The sequence below is a fragment of the Lagopus muta genome, chromosome 11 (assembly GCF_023343835.1).
Source record: "Lagopus muta isolate bLagMut1 chromosome 11, bLagMut1 primary, whole genome shotgun sequence".
Taxonomy (NCBI): domain Eukaryota; kingdom Metazoa; phylum Chordata; class Aves; order Galliformes; family Phasianidae; genus Lagopus; species Lagopus muta.
The window spans coordinates 19,495,942-19,515,016 of record NC_064443.1 but is presented as its reverse complement, the minus strand read 5'-3'; the positions used below and the strand labels follow the sequence as shown (position 1 = coordinate 19,515,016).

At 54.1% G+C, this 19,075-nt stretch overlaps 1 protein-coding gene across 1 annotated transcript in view; it reads left to right on the top strand.

Moving 5' to 3' along the window:
• PLXND1 (plexin D1) overlaps positions 1 to 19,075 on the top strand; it is a 69,185-nt gene that overhangs the window by 2,845 nt on the left and 47,265 nt on the right. Inside the window, exons 2-5 of the mRNA XM_048957077.1 lie at positions 423 to 2,530; positions 14,167 to 14,343; positions 16,842 to 16,973; positions 18,603 to 18,703. Of these exons, the coding sequence (XP_048813034.1) occupies positions 1,223 to 2,530; positions 14,167 to 14,343; positions 16,842 to 16,973; positions 18,603 to 18,703 (1,718 nt within the window). The 5' untranslated portion in view covers positions 423 to 1,222. The remainder of the gene's footprint in view (positions 1 to 422; positions 2,531 to 14,166; positions 14,344 to 16,841; positions 16,974 to 18,602; positions 18,704 to 19,075) is intronic.

The window sequence follows — 19,075 nt, the reverse complement described above, 5'->3', positions numbered from 1 at the left end:
CGAAGATTCGTACCCGCAGCTGTTACTGCTCTCAGAGCTCACGTCAGGGTACGGCAGCGCCCGCCTCTGCCCCCCGCAGCCATTTGTGCCGACCGAGGGGCCGCGGTCCCTCCGTGCGGTGCCCCGCTCGTTTCCCGCCTACAAGGAGACGAGCACCCCGGGTTGCCCTCTGCCGCTGCCCCCCGGCCCTCCCGCCCCAGCGGCTCTCTGCAGAGCCCACCCGGCTCCGAGCTTTCCCTCCCGGGACAGAACGGCAGAGGTGCAGCTTTCCACCTTCTGCCGCCCAGGCAGAGCTTTCCCACGGCGATAAGGGAGGGTGGGTCAGAGGCTGCGCTATCTCGGAGCCGTTTCCCCCGCTGCGGGTTTTCAGTGGGTGGAATTTGGGAATATTAAAGCTTCTTTCTCCCTTTCTCTTCCCACAGTTAAAAAAGAGCCCGATGGAGGGCAGAGGAGATGCACGGTCCTGTTCTCAACTCTCGTGTTTGGCAACACGCGGGCCAAGCTTTCTCCGGGGGTGGGGCGGCGCGCCCCGCGGCGGTTGCCGGTTCCCGGCAGGACCGGACCGAACCGAACCGGACAGCCGCGGCTTGCCGGGGCCCCACTTCTCCCCAGAGCTTCCCTGCCCCCAAGCAGCCCGGATGGGTCGGGACCGACAGCCCCCAGCCCTGCGGCCGCGCTGCGGAAAGGCGCGGAGCCCCGGCCGTTCTCGGTTCCGTTTGCCCGCTTCGTGCGCCGCCTACCCCGGGCTCGGGCACCGCGACCGCCGGGGGGAGGATGGGCACATCCCCCTCCCGTCCGACGCGCCGCTGGGAAAAGAGGCTGCTCCCATCGCCCCTGCAAAGCCCTCCGCCTATCGTGCGCGAAAATGGAAAAGGTGGGGAGGGCGGAGAAGAGCCGCTCCGAGGCCGAGGGTCACCGCGTTTGCGCCCCTGCCCGGTGCGGGAACGACCGGCGGCGCGGGGAAAACATCCGCAACTTAATCACGTTCATATGACGAACCCCAAATAAGAAAGACGCGAGGAACGCCAAGAAGGGCGGAGACGGGGGCGGGCGGAGGGAGGGAGGTGCGGCCGTGAGCGCGCCCCGCCGCGCAGCGCCGCGCACCACCGTGGCCGCCACTTCCCGCGGGCGTCGCTCGGCGGCGGGCGTGCTGCCCCCGCAGGAAGCGGCCCGGCCCCTCCCGCCGCTCGCCGCGGGCTCATGCAGTGTGCGGCGCGGCGGGATGGGCGCGGGGACGGGGATGGATCCGGCGGCGAACGCTGAGCCGCAGCCCCTCGCGCTGCTCCCGCTTCTGCCGCCGCCGCTGCTGCTGCTGCTGTTGCTGCTGCCCGGCCGCGTCGCCGGCCTGGAGGTGCAGCGCAAGTTCCTCTCGCCCACCCCCACCAACAACTTCGCGCTGGACGGCCCCGGCTCCCGCGTCTACCTGGCGGCGGTCAACCGCCTCTTCCAGCTGTCGGGGGGCGAGCTGGCGCTACAGGCGGAGGCGGCGGTGGGGCCGGTGCTGGATAGCCCGCTGTGCCACGCGCCGCAGCTGCCGCAGGCCTCCTGCGAGCACCCGAAGGTGCTCACCAACAACTACAACAAGATCCTGCAGCCCGATCCCGAGCAGGGCGTGCTCGTCGTCTGCGGCTCTATCTACCAGGGCCTCTGCCAGCTCCGCAGCATGGCCAACATCTCGGCCGTGGCCGTGCGCTTCCCGCCGGGCGGCAGCGACCCGCTGGCCGTGTTCCCCAGCATGCTGAACGTGGCCGCCAACCACCCCAACGCCTCCACCGTGGGACTGCTGCTGCGCCGGGGCGGCGGCGGCGGCGGGGGGGGTGCGCGCCTGCTGGTGGCCGCCACTTACACGGGCTTCGGCAGCCCCTTCTTTCCACGCAATAGCAGCCTGGAGGACCATCGCTTCGAGAACACGCCGGAGATCGCCATCCGCGCCCTCAACGCGCGCGGCGACCTGGCCAAGCTCTTCACCTTTGACATCAACCCCTCCGACGACAACATCTTCAAGATCAAGCAGGGCGACAAGGCTCGCCACAAGCTCAGCTTCGTCCGCGCCTTCCTGCAGCGTGCCCGCCGCCCCTACGCCTACCTGGCACTCAACAGCGAGGCCAACGCGGTCGACAAGGAGAGCCCCTCGCACAGCCTGTTGGCCCGCATCTGCCTGGGCGACGCGGCTGAGGCCACGCTCAACGGCAGCGGCGAGCCCAAGAAGCTGACCGAGTCCTACATCCAGCTGGGGCTGCGCTGCGGCGGCGCTGCCGACGCCTTCACCCGCCTCGTGTCGGTGTTCCCGGCGCGGGCGGCCTGGGGGGGCCCCGCCGAGGAGGAGCTGCTCTTCGGCGTCTTCGAGCGCGCCGGAGCGGGCGGTGGGCGGCCGCACTCCGCGCTCTGCGTCTTTCGCTTCGCCGAGATCGAGGAGACGATCCGCGCCGCGCGCAACTCCTGCTTCGTGAGCCCGGGCGCGGGCATGGTGACGGTGCTGGACAGCGTGGTGCAGGGCACCGGGCCCGCTTGCGAGAAGAGGAACATCCAGGTGGGGCTGCGCGGGCACCTGCTGGCACCGGGCGGGCTGCGGGCCGGGTTAGGACGGGCCGGGCTGCGGGACGCTGCTTTGCTCTGTGCTGTTCTGCGCTGTTGTTCGGCCGCCTGCAACTCGGGGGGGCGGCGGCACCACCAGTCTTGTCGGCCCCGCCGTTGCTGGGCGCCCGTAGCCGGCGGCTGCGTCCGAGCCGGGCGGGCTCCTTCCTCCAGTAGCCGAGTTTGCGCTCAAGAGGAGAGTGTGTGCGAGGCGCGGCTCTGACCGCTGCGCCGGGGGAGGGTTTGATTCCCACGGTCCTCGTCCCCAGCGGACGGACCCGCGGTGACTCACGGCTCTGCGCGCTCCCGGCGCTGCGCGGCTGGGGATGCGGATCGCGGAGCGCCGCCAGCAGCAGCCGCTCCTTTCCCACGGGACGGCCCTGCGCGGGGCGGTGCGCGCACCCACGGCCGTGCTTCGTTTGGGGCAAAAGTTTGCTGTTGTCGTGATTTGTTACCGAGTGAACGAAAATGTTAAGGAAAAGACGTCTGTTTTCCCTTTCACTAAGAACATATAATGCTTTGAGGGTTGGGGGGGAAAGAGAAGAAAAAAGAGCTGTTTTAATACTGCATTTTTCCCGCCCTCTGGGAAGGATGCATAACTCAGCTCCATAAAGATCGTAAAAACATCTGTTTGATTTCAAAAGCAAGATCGAGTGTTTGGGCTGAGGCTTCCCTGAGCAATGCCGGTGGCAAGGAGAAAGGTTTCCCATGGTAACCAGAGTGTTTAGTGTGGCATCTCTGTGCTGTGTTAAAATATGTAGTCTTAATGCACTGGTTCGTGGACCAGCCCTGGCAAAGTTGGATAGTTTTTCCCTGGTGGCAAACTGCCTGACAGCCAGGGAATCTGGTAGCTGTCCTGTCTTCTGAGTTTGTACTGCTAAAACTCAATCTCCAAGTCCTGGCATGGTCATGGCTCTCCAAGAAGCCAGGAGCAGTCAGGAATCCCATTCACTGAGCAGGAGGTACTCGCGGCTCCCGCTGGCTGTAGATGAAGCTCAGTGTCTGCAGCCTGAGCTCAGCACCACAGCGGGCTGTGACGGCTTTATCAGAAGGGCTGAGAGGAGGTGGGAACTCTGCGGAGGTAGTGGCTCAGCTTTAAGTGAACCTCAGTGGCAGAGACAGCCAGTTCCCCAATGGTTCCTCTGTGCTCCTGCACTTTTGTTTAATAAGGAAAATAACTCCAACGTACGAACATCTATTGTACCAGGTGAGGTATTTAAACAGCTCATTCCTGAGAGATTCAGCAATGAAATGAGGATTCTCCTTCTCTGGAACTGTCCCATGCTGCTGCCCATGCTCCTGCCTGCATCCCACCAAGTGCTTTACGGGCTGAGGATGAACTGGAGGATGGAGGCAGTGTGTTGGTGAGGTCTGTTCTGGGAGGGTTGACAGTCAGGTGTGTGCGGGTTGGACGTGCTGGAAAGTGCTGAGCCTCCAGACCTGTAGAAGCGAGCAGACGTCCGCTGTGCGCAGCTCTGCAGGAAGGTGAGGCTGCAAAGAAACTTGTTTACACGGAGACAGCAGCAGGGCTGGTGGGCAGGGAAAGTGGGCTCTGGTCCTCACCAGCACTGGTGCGGCACTGCTGTCCCCAAGCAGTCATGCCACCGGATACCCACATCTCCTGATTTGAGGAACACTCCTGTATTTGTTACTCTTACTCAGAGCCTAGCTCACATAGAATGGAAGATTACATTTGTAAAGCTACTTTGAGAGCTTTTGAAGTCGAGTATGGCAGGGTGTAAATGAAGCATACTATTAATATTAGTTCACGCCTAATATTTCTATGCTTTCTACTTATTTGAAGTGTATTCCTCTAAAAGCGCTGACCAAGCCTTCTAGAAGCCTTCCTACTGAGCACAGGGACAGCCTTTCACTTGCTTTGCCTTTTTTTTTTTCCTTTTACCTTTTCCTTACTCATTCGAACTGCCAGAAGTTTAACAAGCTGCTTACATTTTCAAGGCCTAGAGTGGCGGTGTCAAGAGTTGTAGTGTTGTGTTTATTTCGTGGTGCAAAAATGTAACATCAGTCTCCACCTTGAAAACAAGGAGATGCTCTGATAGACTTTGTGTTCCAGCGTGGGAACGCAGCAGGGAAATGTTCTGAAGCACACCGGTTTGGTGGTGCAGAGGCACATCCCATTGTGAGCGCTGATTTCCCACCCACGACTGGGTTCCCAACTTTTCCTTTGCACATTGATAGGTGCTGCACCGTTATCAGAATTGTGGTTTGCTAGCTCTTCCTGCAGTCTGGGTGGTTAGGTTTTAAGCTCTTTCTGGGAAAAATAAATAAATAAATAAAAATTGAATGATGGCCTGATTAATTCTGAATAGGCATTGGTTTGAAGTAGCTGGTTGGTACAAACAGGAGCATGGCTGTTAGGAGTAATGCTGTGTGAAAGGAAAATCATTGCCCCCCTGTGTGCAGTTCTGTCTAATTGAATGCTCCTCTCCTGCAGCACCCGCCCGCTGCAGCCGGGGCCGATGGGCGCTGCGGTGGCACAGCAGGGCTCTGTCCTGGGCGGCTCTCAGGGAGCACCACCAGAAGGTCAGTGAGAGGTGAATGGCAGCAGCAGCAGCTCCATGGAAGGAGAGTGCCTCAGGGAACGGTCTGGCTTCGTTGTGTTCCCACTGTGCCCTGAGTGAGCGGGTGAGCTCTGGGATTGCTTTCCCACAACAGAAACAGCTTTCTGTGATGAAGTTTGTATCAAATAGTGGCTGCTCTCTAACACGTGGCTACAGGCACCCCTGTGTGAAGGCGTGCCTGCTGCAAGGCTGGGAGCCTGGGTTAGACTGCCTGAGCCCTGGAAGGGAGGAGGAACACAGATGCCCATCAGTGCCTGTCCACATCCCTGCAGCAGCCACTGACTGTGCCCCATGGGTTAGGCCTGGCCTGCTCCACCCCCACGTGTCGCTGAGCCCCCTGAGAGGCAGCGAGAGGAGGCAGAGTGATGCTCCTTGGGGTTAGATGTGCTACCCAGGGATCTGCATCTCTCCTGGGAAATGTTTTGGACTCTGCAACTCCAAAAAGGCTGAAAATGCTGTTTGTTTTCTGTGCTGAAGAACTCAAGCATGGTGGCATAGGATAACAACATGTTTCTGCTCTAATCCTCAAGTTTCTGGCTCTGTGGCTTTGTGTCAGATCCTGCATGCTCGTAGAGCAGTGTTCTGTGGTGCACTGATGAGATGCCATCAGTGAGCTTTGCTGTGAGGGGTTGTTAAAGAAAACCAGCTCCTTGGCAGGCTGTACAAACCCGGTGCCTCTGTGTTCGGGCAGAGGAGAGTGGTCTGAAGCCAGTACAATAATGTTCCCCCCAAAAAAGCTCAGATCCGCATGGGAATATGACAAAGCATCCACTGCGTCCAAATGCTGCGGTGCCTCCGTGGGACTGGGTTTTATAGGAGCTGAGCCACTTTGAAGTGCTGGTTTATACTAATTTAGAAATTCCAAACATGGAAATAAATGTGATCTAACCTTCCATTTACTCACAGAAATCTGGAGAGTTAGCCATAGAGAGGAAACTGGAAATTTGCACTTAATTTTTGCGTTAGGAATAAGGAGGAGCTCCTGCAGCACAATGGGTCGCAGAAGGTTGCTGCACGTGGCGGTGCTGCGATCGCCTGCATGGAGCGCAGTGTCACACAGCACTGCAGAGCAATGCTGTGATCTGTCTGCAGCTGATGCCCCATAAGCAGTCAGCCCCCACCCATCCCCATTTCCATTCCAGCCTCCCTGGCCTGGGCAGCAGCAGCTGAAGGGACTTCTGTGCACCTGTGGAGGTTTGGGCCGGGGCAAGACCTTACATAGATTTGTGCAGCTATACAGGATGTCAGACCTGGGCTGGGGAGATGAGAGGGGCTGAGGGTAGGCATGAATGAGACACCTGTGGGTGTGCATGGCGCTATGAAAGCACCTCGCCCCACCTCCTTACTCCTGGTGGGCATCTATTTAGACCTGTGGGCAGCAGCTCTGTGACTTTCCAGTCTGACAGCCTCTGCCAGCAAGTCACTGGAAAGGTAGTAAGGCTGAGCCCCCAGCTGTGGTAATTTATTGTAAACACAGGGCAGGCTGGAACCTGTGGTGGTTGGAAGAAATCGATTAGAAGCACCTGAGTGCTGCCTCACACTACCTACAGCAGGGCAGCTTGGCCCCATGGGCTCGCACTTGCAGCCACCCAGCAGCAGGGCTGTGTGTGCATGGCTGGCCCTTGGCATGCGCTCACAGCATGTGAGTGATGGATGGCATTAAAGCTCCCAACTGCTGTCTGCAGGACAGGGTGTGATGGGGGGTGACCTGGCCCAAGCACCTCCTGAAGGGCTTTGCTTTTATTTTTATTGCTGGTAAAGCCAATGTTGCAGCCCTTGTTTTCCTTTCAAATGGGAATGTAACATCTTGCAGTAAGTGGGGAAGGTGGTAGACTGACAGCAGCGATCTCCTACTTTGGAGAGAGTGGCAGAACTTATTTCTGAGTGGAAGAGTCCCTCTGGATGACACAACTGGGCAGCAGCTCTGCTGGATGCTGTGTTCCAAGAGTGCCTGCATAGAACCAAGCTGGGAAGAGCCCATGCAAGTGTGCTGTGCTGATATGACCAGCCAGTACCAAAGCTGTGGTGGTTGTGCCTCATGGCCTGCCAAACATAAAAGGACTTGTCCACATGGGGAGCACATGGAGGCTCCTGGAGGAAAAACCCCTCCAGCCCTCAGGTTTTCATCCCACTTTTTGCTGGCCATTGCCAGCATGTAACGGGCTGAGAGCTGCTGGATATCCCAGCAACAGCAAGCTGCTGAAACACAGAGTGTGCAAGAAAATAGCTGTGTGCAGAGCTATCACTTTAGGAAGGATCTGAGAAAAGTTTAGAGCACAGTGAGAGAGAGCACTCAGTAAGGAAAGGGAGATGTGGAGGGTGAGGGCCTTTTAATACAGAATAAAATAGCTACCAGTGATGTTGAACCCATCATCCTTCGGTATTTCTCACAGACCAGGGTTGGGCTGGAAGCAGTGCAGATGCACCAATACTATGTGCTGCTGCATGGGGTCTTGGCGTTGCAGTGGAGCTGCAGAGCACTGGAGCGAGGGCTGAGGAAAGGCTTCATACCTCCTAGGGAGGTTGGCACAAGCTGCCAGTCCCTGACATTTCCGAGCTGTAATGCGATGTGCTGAGGTTTGGTACCACGTGAACTGCAAAATGCAGTAGATCTTCCCAAGTAGTTTTGGAAGGGTCGGTTCATACAGATGTTGAAAACAGAAGGAAAGAAATGTAGAAGTGTAGAGGAAGAGAAACTCTTCTGTGCTTTGATCAAAAAGAGATGTGCACAATTGCTGAATCCAACAGGACAAATTTTGAAATCCTTCTAATTGAAAATAACCTTGCCATAAAATAGGCCTTGCAAAGAAGATGGGGTTATGAAATCCTGGCAGGCAAGAAAACATTGTGCTTTCAGAGAGATGCCTGGAGAAGGCTTTTTGGGTTACACCAATGCTGTCTCTGCAGCTGTGGGAGATGTGTGTTCAGACCTTAATCCCTTCTCACTTTCTGTAACGATCCATGCAACTTGTTATTTGGATTTCCTTAGTCCCAGAAATGTGGGCAGGAGTGTAAAGGCATGTCTGGGAGAAGCGCAAGTCCCTTCTGGCATAGCTATTCTGAGTGGGAGCAACAGTGAGTATGGGAGAAGCACCCAGGTTTTACTGAGGATGTGTAAAAGAAGAATGGAATTCTGCTCATTACCTCAGTGCTTAATTGATTTGGCAGAACTAACTAGAATACAGCAAAACATTTACTATAAGCTATTGCTGACTGAAATAGATTTGAACTGACACATGAAAAGGCTGATGGTGTTAGGTAGAAGTTGTTACCTTAATGGATGCTTTTTTCAGCACAGCCGTGCAGAGCACTGTAGATGCGAAGCACCGAGTGTGAGCAGCAGCTATGAGGAAAAGTAACCCCTGATGATTGAGCGGCCAAAATGCTCACCCCAGACTCCTTCCTGTGGAAAGGAGCTCAGACATTTTGAAATTGGTTCCTGGAGCCAAAGCCAAGCATAAATGAGAAATACAGCTCGAGTGGTGGAAGGGATCCTCTCCCAAGGAAAGAGCAGAAGGAGCAGCTCATAACATACAGTCTCAATAAAGCAGATGTCTTATTCCCAGTAATTCCACAAGGACCTTCAGCCATGCTCAGCAGTCGAACACCCTGGGATGGAGGCAGTAGGTGGTGGTTTCTGCTTGAGGTCCCTACAGAACAGGACAGAGGAGCAGCACTCCCAGCGGGGGGATCTGACAGCCACGCGACCTCCGATGCTCTGGCACTCACTGCTCTGACTGTGAGAGTCCCCCTGGAGCCTGTTGTTCGTTAATTCTGCTGCCTGCCCTTTCTGTGGGGATTGGTTGTTTAATCTGAAGCACTGTATTTATTGCAGGATGAGGACCAGCGCTATAAGCGTGGCTGGTCTTCCTGGCGGCACCATAGAGGAGCAGTTTGCAGCCTTTGTTTCTCTGCTTCTTGCAGTGTGTGGGCTATGGTGCAGGGGCAGGGTGCTGTCTGGGGGTGGGCGTGGGGTGAGCTCTGCACAGAGCTGGGCATGGTGGGCTGCTGGGGGCCTTGGGGTTGGCCCTCCTCTTGAAAGCAGCGGGCGGCAGCACTGGTGACACTGGCACCTCTTGCTTCTGCTTGTAACAAACCCTGACTGATTCTTGTGCAGCTGCAGAGCAGATGTAAAGGGGTGAGAAGTCCCAGGAGAATGCTTGTCCATGGTTCTTGTTGCAGCCTGCCTTTCCCACAGCATTTGTCACTGTGCCCACCTGGGCAAACTCACTTTTGCTCTGCTTCCTTAAGCTGGGGACACTACTCTGAACTCCGCGGTTGTTTCTGTCAGGTGAACTCCTCGAGTGATACTGAGGATGTCAGGAGCTGGCAGGAAGAGGTCAGGAGTGAGGAGAGGGGAGAATGAGGAAAATAAAAACATTCTTGTAAACTAAAAGTGAAGAAAAGAGGCTAAAAAACTGTGAGGCATCAGGAGCTGTGCTGGAGCCAAAGGGATACTGTTTGGTGTGGGGGTGACATTCGTCTGCAGCAGAGGGCAGGAACTGGGGAACTGATACAGTCATTTTTGTCTGTGCAACAAATTCTACAAAAATCTATTCTGCTGGCTGCCGCTGGCTTTAGTACAGTGAATGCTCGTTTGTCAAGGGAATGGTGATTCATGGGGGTTTGACAGAGGGAATCTGTTGATAGCTTTTCATAAGCAATTACTGCAATTCAACAAGCCGTTAACTTTCCCAACTTATGGCTGGAAAGCTCCTGCTGGGAAGGAGCAGCCTGGGCTGTGAGTAGATCTGGTGGAGCCAAATGTTACCCACACACTGTACGGACACAGCAGCACAAGGGATGTTCCTCACAAAATATGGGCAAAGCCATCAGCGAGTGGGGCTGGTGCTGGGGCCTGCAGTCTCACGGCAGTGCTTTGAGGGCTGTCAGCCCTGTGCCAGTGCAAAAACAGGCACGGGGGTCAGCAGAGGTGTTCCAAGAGCTGCATGTGGCCTCCTGCACACTTCAGACACTTAGGGATGATGTCACCTGGGCAGATGTTACCAGCTGGCAGTGGTGCTGTGCCAGGTATGGCATTGTGGGGTGGGTGGCATCGTGCAGAGCACAGCAATGCTCCTTCCTTGCTCGCAAGACTTGCAGCCCGTATAAACAGTGAAACCAGGTGCAAATTTCATCTGAAGCCCTTTTTAAGGATATCTGTGGTGCTGAGGGGGATGCTGATGGCACAGTGTGTGTGATTCCTGCAATTGTGATTAATTTATTGGTGGAGCTCAGCCCAAGTGTCTCCACTGGTTAGGAGTGCACGGATTTGCTTTATTGCTTTAAAACCATGGTGGGAAGTCACAGGAGCTGATAATGACTGCCTTTGCAGCAGCACCACAATTAGAGCCCACTTACATTTCAAGTGCCTGAACAGTGGAGTCCTCTTCGGAGGATGACATTTTCCTCCAGGCATCCTACAAGCCTGTTTTTGACAGCTCTGGTTGCAACACTCGGACGGATAAACGCGTGATTGTGTGTACAAACTGCTGGCTGTACTGAGAGGGCTCTCTCTCCCCTGCCTGGGGAGGGGCTCTGGTTGAGCCCAGTGCTGCCGGACACAGACCAGCAGTTGAGTTTTCTGTCCTTGCAAGGCAGCTGAGAGCCGCACGGCTGCTCACCCTGCCTGTTCTGCAGTCGTGTCCATGCAGCATCTCCACATTTCTCTCCCTGTTCAACTCTGAACCTGTGCTCTGCTATTCTCTTTGGACATATCCAAATCAGTTTCGGTGTTCCGTCTGCAGTGTGAGAGATTTCCCTGAGTCATATCTACATGTTCATAAGAGCCCAGTGGTTTATGTTGAGGAAGACGGGAGATAAGGCCAGAGCCCTTTTATCACAGAATGTAATGGCCTGAAAATGTCAGTTGTGTGGAAGCAACTGCCAAATTTTGAGCCTATAAAGACGGTTCTAAGTCCCACAAATCAACAAGTTTGGAGCGGATTATCGGATGCTGGCTGTGTCATTTTCCCAGGACTCCAGGCATGTTGGGAGCCAACGCTTTAATCCACTCCGATGCGGTGCTCGGCAGGGCGGGTGCGCTCTGCTGCTGCCGCACTGCGAACCATTCGGTGGCTCTGCGGTGCAGCAAGGAAGGGTTTTCTGCTGGAAGCAGAAGCTGCAGGGCTTTTTTCTGGTTTTCATTCAGAAATAAACTCCATCTTTGCTTAAGAACTATTTTTAAGGTCACAAAGGCAGGATACAGAAATCAGTGCGCTTCATAGATTTCCTGAGTGCTGCCTCACCACTCCTCTTCCTCCTTCTGTTTCCAGCAGACTTCCTTCCGAAACTGACATCCTGTGAGCCTGCCTCTGGGGTGCAGCATGGGGCTGGCCCTGCTGATGGGAGGCCTGGCACACTGCTGCTTCGGTTCGTACTGGTTTGGGCCTGGGATAAAGGCTGAACTTGCACCATGAACACAGCCGAGCTCCTGAGCTCTGATGTGATCGGAGATCTTTTATTTCTGCCCCGTTTTGACTTTCTGGCCACACTTAATCTGACAACCCTCATCTTAGATGTTGCTCCTTGGGTTGCAATAATTTGCAGCAGTTTTCAGTGTTGTACGAATTCCAAGCATGCCCTCCTCGGCTCAGCCTGACCTGGCTGAGTGCTGGTAGCAGCTCACCCCACGTGGCTCCTGCAGGGCACGAGCGTGGCATGGCCGAATGCCTGCGGTGCAGAAGGAGCTGGGTCGTGCCTCCTCTGGTACTTCTATGAGCTACTGAAGATGTCTGTGGTGTCTAGTGGAAAAACAGTGGAGCACTGTAAATACTCATGGGGTTATTTGGAAATGCAGATGACTGAGAGGTACTGGCTTGGGAGAAAACTGCTCCTGCTTTCCTTGCTGCAGAGTAGGTTAAGGTGGTTTAAAATGGAGCAAAATTTCACCCATTCTGTATCAAGAATCCTTTCCAGCACAACTTCTAAGTGAAATTTCCCAAGCTGCAGTGTGATTGTCTGGTGTCTGAGTGAGGATGTGACTTGGTCATATCCTGTTTACCCTAAAATGATGAAGCTAAAATATCTCCTTGGTGCTGCAGTTTACAGACAGAAGCAGCATATTGTGTCACCCCACCCGAGAGCCCAAGTGAGGGAAACACCATCTGTCTCCTCCTGTCCTTCAGAAGAACTGATGTCATCAACAGAAAGGTGTTTTAGAGGAAGGATGTCTGTGACCAAAATAATGCTTGGCCTGCTTTACAATAGTTACATCCTGTTTACCACAGAAAACACTTTGCATTTATATTGGGTCTGTAAACGTGATTTATAAACAGGTGGAGGTGACAGATAAGGAACTTCCATTGGCTTCATCCGTCTGCACTCAGAGCAGTCCCACTGTGCCCCGTGAGGCTGCTGCGGTGGCACGGCCCAGCAGAAGGAGCCCACGGAGCTTTGGTTTGCAGGCGTTGGTAATGAGTAGTGAAGAGGAGCTGGAAATGTGTTCCCAAGATAAATTGGTAAAACCAAGTGCTTTTCTAAAAGTTTGGCTGTGAGTGAAAGAGACCATTAAATCAGAAAAATGAATGGCTTGCCATATTCTGTGCAGAGCAGGAAGAGATTGTGTTGCTCAGTTACAGAGAGAAACATATACACTTGAGAATTTGGGCTGCAGTTTTATTTTTTAATGGAATGAAATGCCGTAAAACTGCAAAACACATTTAGCAGTCGTTTGTGTCTGCCACTTGATCCTTTCGTCTCGCTCCCATTCGCACCAGGCAGCAGCTCTGGGAGCATCCATTCCTGTGGGGCTGAGCGGGGCTGTGCTCACTGTGTCCCCCAGTCGTGCAGCCAGGAGCTGATCGGGGCTTTGGGCTCTGAGGAGAGAGCTGCAGGCAGCATGATTTGATCCCAGGAATTCAGGTACAGGACTGGCGAGCTCAGCCCAGGAAGGAAGGGATGTGCCAAACAGGGCACTCATCAGCTTCTGTCTGATAGAAGCATGCAGTCCAGTATCCTCGCATTTGTTCTGCCTCAGTGATGCTCCCGGTTACTGTTCTGGGTGGGAAATCCACAGTGTGGCTGATTTCAGCAGGGCATAAAATGTGTGGCACCAGACTGCAGGCTGAGCTCCATCAGCACAGAGCTCCATCGGAGCTGCCTGGCACAGTGTGTGTGTGCCTCTTGCAGGCAGGGCTGTGGTTGCCACTGCTCCTTGGCTGGTGTCCTGCACATACCCACACTTGTTGGCCTTTAGCTGTGTGCCAGCACCTGCAAGGGTGACAGCTCAATTGCAGCTTTTGAGATGAGCCTGAAATGATGCTGCAGCTGATGTGGTAATGGTCCTCTCTGTGCCCGTCACCGAGCGGCGCCAGCTGTCCCCACGGTGCTTCTTCACAGCTGCTGAGGAGCGACAGCAGGTAGATGGTCGGCAGCCAGACTGCTGTGATATTCAGGCGATGCTGAATCCATTCACGTCGTCTGAACAGAAATCATAAGGATAATCTCAGAGGACTCAGGGTGAGAGCAGTCATAAATCTTGGGTACATCTTGAAGGGGAAGGAGAAATATGAAGCGTCGGTCTGGTTGGTAAATGCTGCTGTCATGCAGCAGTGGCGCTAATTAATTTAGCACAGGGTGGTCGGGTCAGTTGCGTGCTGTGGGCTATGGATGCCAAATATCCACTCACAGGCTGCATTCATAGATAAGGACTCCTTATAATTTGTCCTCTGCCATTACTCTTTCACACCTGACACAGGTGCAAAGTCACGGTACCTACCCAGTGGCTCCAATTACAGTGCCAGGCACCCAGCTCCATGGGAGGGCTTTCTGCCAGGACTGCAGCCCCCGGCCCCAGGATACCTTCAGTTCAGTCAGGGTAACGCAACCTGCTGACAAAAGAAGCCAGATGCACACAACGAACATCTTGTGAACGGCTACAGCCCTGTGTTACCCTCTGTTTCCTTGCTTGATGGCAAGGTGCTTTCTGTGGGTCCGGTGGTTCAATCTGCTGAGTCCTGGTGAGGAGGAACTGCTGTGCTGAAGCACTGATGTGTGCATCTCCCTGCAGCTGCAGCCGGAGCAGCTGGACTGTGGAGCAGCGCACCTGCAGCACCCGCTGGCCATCGTGAACCCCATCACCGCCACCCCCATCCTCACCTACAATGGCCTCACTGCTGTGGCGGTCACCAGCATCAACAACTACACCGTGGTGTTCCTGGGCACTGCCAGCGGAGGACTCCTGAAGGCAAGTGTGGGAGAGCGGGCAGGGGGTGGGGAGTGGGGGTACAGCTGCTGTCGGTATGGTTGGCCCGCAATGGGAAGTGTGTGTTACCAATTTCTCTTAGCACCTGCTTTCATTTGCCAATAAAGAGGTAATTGGATGCTGCTGTGCTCTGTGCAGTGACGTGCACTGCCTGGTGACTGGTGACTGGTTAATTACTGTTCAAGGCTGCTGCTCGAGCTGGATGTACTTGATGAGACCTGTGCTGAAAATGTTATTGTGCAGCATTTAATTATTAACAGCTCTTCTAATAAACTTCCCCTGTGAGCTGAGGACCGTGGAGGGCTCCATGTGGGCAGGGAATGCCAGGCAGTACCTCGTTGAGTCCCGCACAGGTGTGGATCCCCGTGCCTGACAGAGACAAGGTGTTGATTTTATGCCGTGTTCCAAAGGCAGCACGGCGCAGCGTGGTGTCTGGAGCCAAGAGGCAAGCTGGGGTTTCAGTAACTTAAAGGCTTAAAGTTTGCCAAAAGAAGTTTTGATTCCAGCCAGACACAACAGTTTAGTGTGTTCTTAGAATCAAAAGTCCATAGAGGAGGAGGGGGGAAGCCCCGGAGGAGAAGCATGGCTGACAGATAGCTGCTGTTGTTAGCCTGCTTTATGTGGAATACTGGATCAGAATGCTTGCAAAGAAGAAAAAGGATCCTGTCTCTTCCCTCGTTTCCAGTGCTTCTGGCAGAAGCGTGGGAGAGATCAGAGGGCGATGGCTGCTCTGAGTCCTGCCTGCAGGGGCAGTTGGAGCCGGCACACCTTCAGGTGCTGTGCTGGGAGAGTGTGTGCCACACACAGCACAGCGTGATCACACAGCGCTGACAGCTCTCCTTTCGCTGCCATTGCAGAGCAAGCAGCCTTATCTACCGAGTCTCCATTAGGGAGAGGCTCCTGGCTCCCCTTTGCTGGGATAATTTGCTCAGATAGCTCTAATCTAATTCTGCAACACAGCTGCATAACCAGAAGCCCTTTTACCTTCGGGGTCCTTGTTATTTGGCACGGGATACGAGATACTTTGCGTGAGTTATCACTTAGATTTGCTGCCTGAGAAAAGACAGCAAAGGGGCAGAAATAGTGCTCGGCCAGCTCCTTCCAGCAGCAATTATGGCTGCCAGGGAATGGGGAATTAATCAGATAGTCTGCAGGCGGGCATCTCACGGGGCCGTTATCTGTGCCATGGCCAGCAAAGTCATTAAAGGAGCAGCAGCTCCGTGTGGTGCAAGGGAGGGTATGGGCAGAACGACTGTGGGATCACGGCGCTCGGAGGGAGGGACCTGGGGCAGCAGCTGGGAGCAGTGGGCACTGGAGGAGAGCTCAGCGAGGAGGGGAAGGGTGGCTTAGAGCTGAGGTGGGCACCAGGGCTTGGTTCCTGTGCGCTGTGGGTGATCACAGGCAAATTATTTGGCTCTGGATAGCCAGGTTTTAAAAGTGGCAGTGACAGTTCCCTTCTTTCTCTATGGCTGCTCGCATGGGAAGCACTGTGTTCAGCCTGCGCTAGCTATCTGACCAGGACACGTCAGTGCAGCTCTAGTGTAAGAATTAATTAATCCTATGTTCATGAATTAATCCAGACTTTAGAGAGAGCAGGCTTGCTTGGTCCCTGCAATTACTGCCTCCTTAGCAAGGAGGTAGGAATTTTCCTGACTCCCTTTCAGTTTTAAGCTGAAAAGTGACTGTCATGTGAAATTGTGTAGCCCTATTGTTATTTCCTCTCAGCAATGCCACATTTAATTTGCTGAGCTCTCAAGTCAAATGCCAAGACATTCTGGGATCTGAAAAACGGGCTGACACTGTGCAGCCTTTTCCATGACTGCTGGTGGCTCGCGGGTGGTTGGTGAGGCAAGGTGGGTGCAGCTCTCCTGCTGCAGCTGCTGCGTCCCTGGGAATCAGCAGGGATAAAAGCTTCTGGCCATGAATGACACACTTATTTTCAGATAAGCAGGGAGGACGGAATGCCACATTACATGTCCACATTGCTGATTGCTGCTGTTTTTCATTAAGCTTTAGAAGTGACATGTTCTTTGTAACAAAAACGCACATATGTACATAGTGAGGGCTGAAGGCTGATGCCATTTACATCAGGGTGCAGTGAGAGCAGCACTCAACATGTGCCATCGTGGTGCTGAGATGGGAACGGCCTGGTGGCCGTGTAGGCAGGCAGTGCTGCAGGCAGGACCTGAGGCTGAAAGGATTCCAAGTGGGCTATTGCTTCAGATAGAGGGACTGAGGGGTGGGAGGTGTGTTCAGCACGAGGCGTTTTTCCTGGCGGAGTGGCTTCCCTGTGCCACAGAGATGGTTTTGCCATAAAGCTTTTTGTCTGCAAGCTGTAAAGCATTTAAAGGTCTGCAGCACTTGAAGATACAGAATGTCTTTAGATACCCTCTTGATTCTTGTTTATAACTAAGGTAAAATAATCTTCTCTCCGTAGTGTTTGAGAAATAGTCTCAGAGAGTGGCTTCTTCTCACTACAGATTAACCTGGACAGTGCCATGAGGGTTGTCAGCAGGAGATCCATCTCAGTGGCTTACGGAGAGCCTGTCCACCCCATCATGCAGTTTGACCCCTCTGATCCCACCTACCTCTATCTGATGACATCCTACCAGGTGAGCTGACAACGCGCTGCGATGCCAGTGGGCGGAGCAGAAGAAGCTGGGGGATTCAGCTGCTGTCATAGCACCCCTCCACCCTTCCTAATGCAGTGCCCGTGCCTGCCGTGCTGCTGGCAGCGGTCCTGCAGTGGATGGGCTCACCATGCCTCCACCCTGAGCAGTGCGGTGAGGGCAAGGCCAGTGCACTGGGATGGGGATGGTGGGCAGTGGGCACGGCACTTTCCCCACTGCTGTGTCTGGTTGCAGTGGTGAGGTGTGGGCTGGGTTGCTGCGCTTTCCGGCTGGGCAGCAAGTTGTGCATTATGGTTTGCTGGCCATATTTCTGGAGCAGTGTGATTTCAAGCGCACACAAGACTTTTTCCTGCCTTGTGATGATTCGTTGCTGTCTGAGGCAGGGAATATTCCCGTTATTCACATTGGCTTTCCTGTCTTTGTGGTGGCGAGATGAAAGGAAGAGTGAAAGATATCTAAACTGATCCCACTTGTGGGAGAGGGAGATAAGCTGAGGCTGTTGCTTTATAGAAAACTGAGAATTATGGCATGCGGTCTGTGAGGAGGCTTTGGGGAATCCCAGCAGAAAGGCTGCCTGCCAGGAGGGCTCTGCAGGGGCAGCTCCTGCACAGCCGCCAGCAGAGCAGGGATGGGTCTGTGTGAGCCTGCAGCAGGTAGGAACAGACGGGCTCGTCTCCCTCAAGTGAGCAGGGGAGGAAGATGAGAGCTGAGCACTCCGGGCTCTGGTGGTTTGTCCTGAATTACATTTTAATCTGTAGAAACAGATGCACAACCACAAACGTTACATGTTGCATTTATATTTCTAAGCCCTAATTCCCTGCAGATTGGTCATTATCATTTCACAGAACACTCCCAGGATGCCTCTCCAGCTGATATTTCTGACTTTCGCCTGTCTGCTGTCAGGCTGTGCTGAGGACCTCATTCCTGGCTGGATAAAGCTCTGAGAGCAGCACCTCTCTGCTGCTCTTGTCTGCTCATTCCTTTACCAACCAACCAGACATGTTGATGTGCCACCAATACCTGAGGAGCAGAGCATGGCCAGGGCACTCCTGTTGTTGACCTCCGAGTTACCAAACTTGTTTTTTCCTCCCAACTGTTCAGAAATGGAAGGAGGAAAATGCAGAAACTGATGCACACTTTCCCTCCAAGTGTGCCTGCAGAGTAAGCCTGCAGCAGTTACTGTGATCTTTTTAGAAACTAAGGTTTTCAAAATGGTGTGGCTTTCTGATCAGTTCATAAATAACCAAACACCATTTGGCTGTTTTAAGAAAGGAGCTCTCTCAAAGCCTGAGGAGCTTTCCAAAACCAAGGAGAAGCTGTGAAACCAGCCCCAGCCGTGTTCTCTGAGGCAGTGGAGAGGTGTCGTGTCACTCCCCATCACTTTCCCATCACACACTGGTGCTGAAGATGCTGGCTGAGGAGGAGCAACCCAGCCCTGCAGAGCTGCAGCGCCAGGCCGGTCCGGTCACGCTGCCTGCAGTGCCGCTCCGTGCTGGTGGCTGCAGCAGTGCTGGGCTCTGTGCCTCACTGCTGGCCGCACCATCAAAGCCAGGTGCAGCATTTCTGTGGCATTACAAAGCATTTGGATGCAACCATGCTGTTGTTGTGCAGATGACACGAGTGAAGGTGGCTGTCTGCGAGCAGTATTCAACGTGTGCAGAGTGCCTGGCTGCAGCCGACGCATACTGTGGGTGGTGCACGATGGAGACCAGGTAGGACCTATTGTGTCCCGATGTGGGATGGCAACAGCTTTGGCCTTTGAGGCCACAGACGGGCATTCTTGGTGGCTTCGTATTTCTACCAGTCTTTGTTTCATCCTCACAAAATAGATACTTTTTAAAATGATCGCATATGAGATGCTCTTTTGAGCCACCATGTAACAGTAGTTGCTACGCCGCAGGTAGCTGCCAGTTCAAGGAACATCCTGCAGGCATCCAGCCGTGGGACTGCCAGCCCCAGCACCCTGCTAGAGAATGTCTATAACCCTTGCAGTTATTAGTTATGGGTAGAAGACTATGCTCAAATGGAAGTTTACAAATGTAGACTGAGTATTTACAGACAAAATTTCACCTTTCTTTCCCTGT